We start from the raw sequence: 9463 nt of genomic DNA, 5'->3' as shown, positions 1-9463 counted from the left end.
TCTCATTAATGAACTGGCTGCAGACCTTTGAAATGTCAACGTTCCCCAGAACGTTTAAGATACGATGGAAAGATCACATCACCAACGAGGAGGTACTTGTGGTTCCAGGATATCATTTGAAGTCCTAACCCTTGCATAATACAGGAAAGCAGCCTCATTCACATCTTTCAAAATGACAAATATGGCCTGATACAATTGTTGGGAAGTGTGGATTTGGGTGGCCCCGTAAATCCTGACAATGATTTGAGATGTTCAATATGGCAACTCTGATATGAGAAGCACAAAACAGGAAAAATTACTCCTTCTGTGTAATTAACCTAGATGGCACTAGAAGAAGATAATAATAATGTTATTTGCTTTATGTTCCCGTTAACTACTTTTCTTACGGATTTCAGAGATACTAAGGTGCCGGAATTTAGTCCCACAGGAGTTCCTTCACATGCCAGTAAATCTACAACACGAGGCTGATGCATTTGAGCACCTTCAAATACCTCCGGACTGAGCCAGGATCGAACCTGGCGTCAGAAGGCCAGTGCCTCAACTGTCTGAGCCACTCAGCTCGGCACTAGAAGAAGAAAGAGGATTCCAACTCTATCTGTCTATAATATTAATGAATAAAAATGAGATGGTGTCTGTTTGGGACAGGTTCGAAAACTGCCGGACTGACTGAAATTTGGTAAGGATACAGCTTGAAATCCTGAGCCATACATTCAGCCATTTTCATTATCATCGAGTCCAGCTCCATGATTAAATGGTTAGCATGCTGGTCTTTCATTCATGGGGTCTTGGGTTTGATTCCCAGCCAGGTTCCACATTTCATTTTGCATAACCTTAGAATTTACATCTCTTATTGAGTTATTATTATATTCTTTACAGTCTCCCGTTTTATTTACAGTAAAATATTTCCTAATTTTTTATGGTGAGACGTGGTAAGACGACCCCGGGCCCCAAGCTGAGTCCAGCATTGGTGCCACTTCGGCCAGGCTCCTCCTGTAATCCTCCCTGTGTGACCTCCCTTCACCAACTCTTGTTCTTTCCTTATCTTGATGGTAAGTAATATAGCATTTGAGGCCTAAAGAGGTTAATCCGTACCTTGTATATTTGATTGATATGAATAAATGAAGACACAGTTGCTCTATATTTCTAGCCTTACTTTTATAAACATTTACAGTGCTCTGATATCACCAAGTCTTGTGCCAATAGGAATCCCCTGTTTTGTTCTAGGCAGACTACATTGAATGAACTTATTTCTTTGATGTGTGAGAAACTGATCGGACCGAAGTATCACATCATCAAACAAAAGGTGTACATTCATTTTAAGATAAGAGAGTTTCTAGTGGAACAGAGAGAGAAACACATTAATAATAATAATAATAATAATAGTAATAATATTAATAATAATAATAATAATAGCTTTGTACTTCTTTTTTTAACTTACATAAGTTATATAATATAAATACTTCACAACAGCAAGTAGTTCATCTTCTTCTTCATACGTCCATGCACACGCGTTCACTGGTGTTCACACTCACAGAGAAATACCTGCTTTTCTTGTTTGTTCATTTATTTGACTGACTAGTAGGGTTTCTCTTCTGCTGTACTTTGCAGCATTTTTGTCATGAAGGGTGGGAACAATTTGTATATATTTTTGGTATTTTGAATCTGACAGTGGTCTTCTGTAATACTTTACAATGGTCAAACACAAAAATCTCCTAACATTTTCTGCAAAAGCATAGGAAATATTTCATTTAAACCCTTAGAATAAAACTTGTTCTATTTTATAACACTATGAAGCTTTAAAGTGCCAGCAACAATATATTGTTGCTTGAAAAGTGCACCTTACTATGTGTACTTAATGTCGTTATATTCAACAGATGGCAGCACGTTATGAGTCATTCCCACAGAGGGAAGAATGTAGTTCCCAATTACATAACCAAGAAACACAAATACGTTATCAGTGTCTGATATCTTCTGTACTTACTCCCTTGGACATACAAAATTTCATTTGTGACTTAATTTAACCATAGCTGGGGTAGGGGTAGGGAAGTTTAGCCTAGAACTTCATATGGCATGGTAATAAGCACTATTGATATCTTGTATGCAAGGAAATTTTAAAATGACTAGTAAATCTGCTACCTTAAAAGCAATACTGTAAAAAAACAGAAAACCACTGCCACACTACAGCCTGTCTAAAACACTTGAAACAATGGCACTACAAAATATTTTCGTAGAAAATGGTAACACATGTTGACGCCAGTCTCTTTGGAAACAAAAAAAAAAGGGGGGGGAAATGATTTTAAATGCTTGCATCTTTGTCTCTACACTTTCCCAAGAGATGAGGACTGTGCAAAAAAATGCGATCTTACTAACGACAACAACATCTAGTTCAGGAGATCTGTTCATCCTTGCAAAGTTCGTTCTTTGGGAGAACAAGTTCGATGTCATGTGGTGCACATTCTTCGTCAAGAGTCTCATGTCTCACAACATTTGGTAGTTTTGTAATTCATTGGTTTTTGCTGGTAACTATGCAGTGAGCAGTTCGGACGAGATGCGCTCATCGCATGAGGCACGGGAAGGCCTCATCTTCGCTCGCTTCCTGACTAGAAGGAGGCGTGTCCAGCTGTGGTAATCCAAGGTCCAGGTATTCCTAAGAAAAAAAAATAAACATCAGTTACGGAGAAGGTATTCACAATTTATTAAATATACAAACAATGTAATACATCAAATTATAAAAATTCTGAGGGTGCTGAGTTGACGATAACGTTTGCAGTGCTAACTCATTGGATTTGTGAAAACTGTTGTTCATGTTTGAGCAAATTAACCTTACACTAATTGTTAAATATGTATTTATTCATTGCAGGTTAGTAGTTTGTGTATTATCGCCATGGTCATTCTGTTACAGTGTTACAAGATGACTAGAATGTCGGTGTGACATATTTGAGCTCTCCAAGTTAGCTGATAAAATGGTAACGGTGAGTGATGTCAAATTATTTCTTTCGAATTATTTATCACTATGACCAGCCCTCTAACGCTCATATACCCGGTTCACATTGTTTGCGAGCACCCAAATATTCTATAGTTAGATACTTAAAGAGCTAAAGCTGAGATCAAAGAGAAGTTAGCACTACAGTACCTCGTTTGCTGTGATGGTGAGTATTCTGTCAAGATCATCCACCAGCTCCCCGAACATTGGCCTCTCGTTTGGCTGGTAACTCCAACACTCCCTCATCAACATGTATCTGTCAAATAAAAGGGCAATGTATTAGTACAAAAATACAACAAATAACAAAATGAAGGATAAAAAAGATTTTCCTTCGCTGAGTCTTAAAACTGCAATTAACTAACAAATGCATTAGTGGTTGATCTGCTTTCAAAAAATTGAAGGATGGAAGGGGAAAGCTATGTGAATAACTGGATTTTTCTGTGAAATTTAACAAAGTAAGAGTGCAAAGGTTATAACTTCAAAACTGTTACTACCAGTTCATACAGAAAGCCTCCTCAAGATACAGCCAAAAATGGTTAGGATGTTTTTGTGGGGACCAAAAGAAAACATAAAGAGAGAACGTGCTAAAAATTTAAAAACAATTATGCTGTTAAATTTAAGTTTAGGTTTGAACATAAAAATAATTAAGATGAAAACAAAGAAACAAGTGTTTACAATTATAATTAATGAAATAAATAAAGAGATAATAGACTTTAAGAACACCAACATAGTAAAACATCAAGGAAAAACGTTCTTAAAGATGCAAACTATACACGTTGCTTACAATTATGTTTAAAGTTATAGTAGGAACGTCCAACATTTGGGCGATTAGCACACATTTCATGTGTGGATTAGCATCCGCTTTCTCAATAAACTTTAATTATTCATCATTTATAAACTGTCTAGCTTTCTTCTTCTCCATAACTGAATGTCCTGCAAACTACTATGCATAAGTACAGTAAGCCTAATGTATGTAATTTGTTACACAATTCACTTACAAACATAAAATTAAACACCAATACGTCAGCTGTATATGTATGTACAGTAGGCCTAATTTACATATGCTGTTACACAACGCACTTACAAATGAAAAATTAAGCATCAACATGTGACATGAGCTATTGCTGCATGATCCAAATAAACACATACCCACATCAAAGACTGGCTTGAGACTGACGCACGCTGCAGCTGTAGGCCGACATGCCAGGGCTGTGAAATTAAGTTCTCTACCAAATTCTAACCCAGGCCAGTCACCACTGGCACATCGTGCGTGCAACATGGCCGGGAACACTAATTTAAATTTCTTACGGTGGGAGATACAAACGTATTAAAGAGTGACATAAATGTCCTATCAGGTTTCTTTTGTATTTAATAGGACATAGACTGGAACTTTGGAATAATGACGTAATAACCAGGAAAACACGCTAGAGAGGGATGTCTTAACCAGCTTCGACTGTAATCTGGTAGTCCAACTGAAATAACCTCTCCTACAAATCTAGAGGCATGCTTGCCTTCTGAGCAGTCAGCTGTATGTGAGAAACGGAATTAAAACCAAGCTACTGTTTGATGATTTTGAGAACTAGGAGCTTGAGAACTAGAACTACAGTTCAGAAGGTATAACTTTGGGTGCTTCCTGTCTCTATGCTGGTTTGAACGCAAGGCAATCACAGCTGTGGATCCCGAAGCGGCCAAAGTTAAACCTTCTGAACTATAGGAGCCAGCTTCTTGCTAATTCGGAGTAATAAAGGTCTGGGAGGAGAAACTAAATGAAAGGGGGATTCCATTACAAAATCAGACTGGAGTCAAAATTCAACAGGCATGCCTGCTGTGGCTGTCCCCTTAATTCCTTCCAAACAATCTTCATAGTGGAGCAATGTGCACCACCGTTTTTATGCTTTTGATCAACTCAAATGTTAAAGGCCAGATATTTCACTAAATTCTCAGATGTACTGAGAAGAGGATTCTTTTCTCACTTTGCGTTTGTATAAAATGAAACTTGTTTCATGACAATTATTACAAATAAATGGTGACATTTTCCTGTTCACATATATTATAATTTGTCTAGTGCAACAAGATAAATTACTATTTTATAAATTGGACGATTATGTTAAGCGGAGCCCCAGGTTCGATTCCCTGCTCTCCCACAAAATTTGAAAAGTGGTACGAGGATTGGAACGGGGTTCAGTCAGCCTCGTGAGGTCAATTGCTTAGAGGGGGTTTGATTTCCACCTCAACTTTCTTCGAAGTGGTTTTCCGAGGTTCCCCCACTTTTCTTCCAGGCAAATGCCGGGATGGAACCAAACTTAAGGCTACGGCCACTTCCTTCTCTCTTCCTTGCCTATCGCTTGCATTCCTTCCATCCCCCACAATGCCCCTGTTCATCATAGCAGGGGATGCTGCTTTGGTGAGGTACTGGTCCTCCTCCCCGATTTTATCCCCGATCAAATGTCTCGTGCTCCAGGACACAGTCCTTGAGGCGGTAGAGGTGGGATCCCTCACTGAGTCTGAGAAAAAAACCAACCCTGGAGGGTAAACGGATGATGATGTATTATGTTAAGGTCAAGGATTACAAATAATGTGGAATATTCAAGCTGAGCTAGACCCAATATTCATTACTGTAGAATCTTTAGTATTCAGCACCCAGATAAGTGACAATTCCAAAATCACATATGGCACATATGACACAGAAAAGAAAGTCTAAGATACGGATGTAAAGACTGCACCTACATTTCGAGAGAACAACATGGAGGTTTTTCCATTCGGTGACCACTCCTCAGAAGTTGAAAGAGTTTCTCCACACTGGGAACTGATGGATATGGTGTACCACCCAGCGTCATGATCTCCCACAGTAGAATACCGTAGGACCATCTGGAAGTAAAGAACCATTTTATTAATACTTTTAAACTCACCAGTATACAGTGGGTACCTTAACAATTAAGTAAGTTCCCTGTTTTATTGCTCAGAAACAAAGGAACAGAACTCATTCCGGTTTATGTATCTAATAGCTTATTGTCACACTGACAGATTGCACATAGGTGCACAAGTATTTTTATTCTTCCAGCCTGTAGTCATCCACTCCTGAATATAGGTCTCTTCCAATTTTCTTCATGCAGCTCAATCTGTTGCTATGTGGAGCCAGTTTTTCCCTCCAGTCTTTTGGATATTGTCAGTCCCCTGTCATTGTGTTCTCCTGACACTGCACTGCATTCTGGGTTGTCATTTCAACACTGTCTTACGAGGACTGGAATGGGGTCTTGTAATGAATACCCTGCCCATTTAGACTTGAGTCCGATTATTTGCTGAATCACGGCATACATCCTGGTTCTTCTCTGTATTTCCTTCTTAGGTATTTGGTCTTGAAGAGAGATCCCAAGCAGGCTCCTTTCTATGGCTTCCTGCATAACTTTTAGTCTGTTCATGTTACGCTGAGTCAGGAGGATTATTTTGAGACCATAAGTAGTAACTGGGAGGATACATGCATTGAATACCTTCCTCTCGAAATGGAATGGAATGCCTCTTGTCTTTGAGGATGAAACTAAGCCTTCCAAAAGCACCCTAACTCAGACTCATTGGTCTTGCCATCTATGATTGTGCTCGTGGTATTTGAGCTCATCACCTTGGTCTTTTGCAGATTAACAAATAATTTCAATAAAAAAATAAAATAATTTTTAGAACTACTGTAAGAATATTACTATTAAAATTTAGATTTCTTACACATTTTAGTATTATACCATTCTTTTCTAATGCATTTTTTACACCATCTAGATTCCTAGAACATGAGACAATACTTATATAATAAATTACAATTCAATTATATGGACATTTCTCTCCATAAATGCAAAATATGCTACTATATAAGGTGTACTTGCATTCCTTTGCCAGTTGCTTTACGTCGTGCCGACACAGATAGGTCTTATGGCGACGATGGGACAGAGAAGGGCTGGGAGTGGGAAGGAAGTGGCCGTGGCCTTAATTAAGGTACAGCCCCAGTATTTGCCTGGTGTGAAAATGGGAAAGCACGGAAAATCATTTTCAGGGCTGCCGATAGTGGGATTCGAACCTACTGTCTCCCGAATACTGGATGCTGGCCGCACTTAAGCGACTGCGGCTATCGAGCTCGGTACTTGCATTCCTTATGGGGCCGATGACCTCGATGTTAGGCTCCTTTAAACAACAATCATCATCATCATTCCTTATGATCCACTTACACCTAAAATCCATCAATGCCTGACCCACTTATTTGTCTGCACCTAAACTGCAGTTCAGTGCTGCATGTGACGAAGCAGACGAGTCGGTGTAAGGATCTGACAATGTCTGCTTAAGAAGTAACAAAAGCTATAAAATGCAAAGATCACTTACACGTCAGACTGTGTGGTGTACACTCTGTGGAACAGAGCCTCGGGTGCCATCCATTTGACTGGTAACCTTCCGTCTGTAGTTTTCCTGTAGTAGTCGTGGCAGTGGATGTCTCTTGCAAGGCCAAAGTCTGCAATTTTCAGGATGTATTCATCGCTCACCAGGACATTTCGGGCAGCCAAGTCTCGATGAATGCACTGTAACACAACATGCTCTCTTAAACGCCTTTATTCATGAAAAATTTCTTCCACAAATATTTTAGATGTAATTATCTGGTTGGTACATTCTGAAGTGGTAAGTCCTGGTGAAACAGCATTATATTATATATCATATATTTTTGAGTAGTAGGCCTATAAAGTGAAATATCAATGCGATACCAGGTGGACCAGAGAAAAATAGTGTTGTGGAGGAAGTTGTTGTTATATAGAGGATTTAGCCACAATTCATTTTCATTTTGACAGGTGTACAGGTAAACGTCCTACAATTTAAGAACATTAATTGCCTCACAATTCATAACATTTAATTCTGACAAAGACAAGATTTAAAAGCATAAAACACAACAAATACACAAAAGTCTAAACTAGAATAGTTTACCTCATGTTCAATCGGCAACAGTGGACTCTACACTGTTATTTACTATGTTAACTCATTTTTGCTCTCTTTGATCAGACTTGTTTTTCTTATTAGCAAAGAACTACAATATTCACAGCATTATATTGTTGTTAGCATTGTTCTACACCACTGAAAACATTGGAAATGATTGTCTGTTTCATATTCCTTAGAGACAGGGAAAAGCACAAAGATCTTATTATACCAAGAGTTACCAAATTGTGTTCTCCAGAACACAACCTAAACTCTAAAAAAACAAAAATCTGTGAGTGCTTTATAATGGTTCATTCAGATTTCTACATTTCAAAGGACAGCAACATGCTTTCCTGACTCTTTCATGGTTCGTATTTTTTTGTTGCTATTTTGCTTTATGTTGCACCGATACAGATAGGCCTTATGGCGATGATGGGACAGGAAAGGCCTAGGAATGGGAAGGAAGCGGTCGTGGCCTGGTGTGAAAATGATAAACCATCTTAGGGCTGCCAACAGTGGAATTCAAACCATCTTAGGGCTGCAGACAGTGGAATTTAAACCCACTATTTTCCGGATGCGAGCTCACAGTTGCGCGCCCCTAACCGCACGGCCAACTCGCCCAGTATGGTTTGTGTCACTGTAGTACCGGGAGGAAAGCAAGTTAGTGGTGTCTACAAAAGCAATCATGATAGGGAGATTTATTATTATCGAGAGGATCATCAAATCAAGATGAATTTTACATTCAATTAATGGAATAATTACTGTCACCAGAATATTTTATCACTGTAGAGGTGATTATCATTGTACTGGTAATTGCTGTGCAGAGAATTCATTGTATAACTGATTTAAATGTGATTCTCCTTTATGTGTAACATTTTTGATCTCTAGCTTGAGTTGTGCTGACTCTTATTCCATTCTTGAGCTCAAGAGGCAGCATGTATCATGGCTTACCTCATGTTCAATTGGCAACTGTGGACTGTACACTGTTATTTAATATGTTAACTCTTTTTTGTTCTCTTTGAACAGACTTGTTTTTCATATTAGCTACCAAGCAGTAAAACAAAACTAGCTCAAAGAGAACAGTGAAACCATACTACTGCTCTAGTAGAGCTGGTATACAAGTGCAAGAATGAATATCCACTTGACATCAAGAGGGAAGTAATGGACATTTATGTTTTCTGTGTTCTCACGTATTGTGCTGAGACATGGTCCACAACAAAAACAAATCTAGTCTGTGAGTGGAGGAGTGTTCCTCTGAGGAATCGTCTCCATAAAGGAGTAAAACTGGACTAAATGACGAACTAAGAAGGTACGGTCCAAGAAGTAGAGCTGAGCTGGGTACGTAAAAAGATCTGATTCCCAGAAATGGACACAGGCAGTAACAGAGTGTATCTGAGAGATGAGAGCTTAGAAGAAGATAAAGAAGATATCCATTGTCTTGGTGGTCCAGCAAAGTGAGGCAAATTGCTGAGCCGTGATGGATGAGAACTGTGCTAGATAGAAGAGCCTTTGCTCTAAGAGAGGAATGATCAGGCTCTGATG

The 9463-nt window shown here is 38.8% G+C and overlaps 1 protein-coding gene across 1 annotated transcript in view; it reads right to left on the bottom strand.

Moving 5' to 3' along the window:
* Positions 1-522: 522 nt before the first annotated feature.
* LOC136884140 (fibroblast growth factor receptor 3) overlaps positions 523-9463 on the bottom strand; it is a 222671-nt gene continuing 213730 nt past the window's right edge. Inside the window, exons 22-25 of the mRNA XM_068229806.1 lie at positions 7343-7536; positions 5711-5851; positions 3134-3239; positions 523-2647 (exon numbers count right to left, since the gene is read on the bottom strand). Coding sequence (XP_068085907.1) covers positions 2555-2647; positions 3134-3239; positions 5711-5851; positions 7343-7536 — 534 coding nt within the window. The 3' untranslated portion in view covers positions 523-2554. The remainder of the gene's footprint in view (positions 2648-3133; positions 3240-5710; positions 5852-7342; positions 7537-9463) is intronic.

This window comes from Anabrus simplex, chromosome 12 (assembly GCF_040414725.1).
Source record: "Anabrus simplex isolate iqAnaSimp1 chromosome 12, ASM4041472v1, whole genome shotgun sequence".
NCBI classification, from domain to species: Eukaryota; Metazoa; Arthropoda; class Insecta; order Orthoptera; family Tettigoniidae; genus Anabrus; species Anabrus simplex.
Note: the sequence above shows the minus strand (reverse complement) of the source record. Positions and strands in the feature narration are given on the sequence as shown.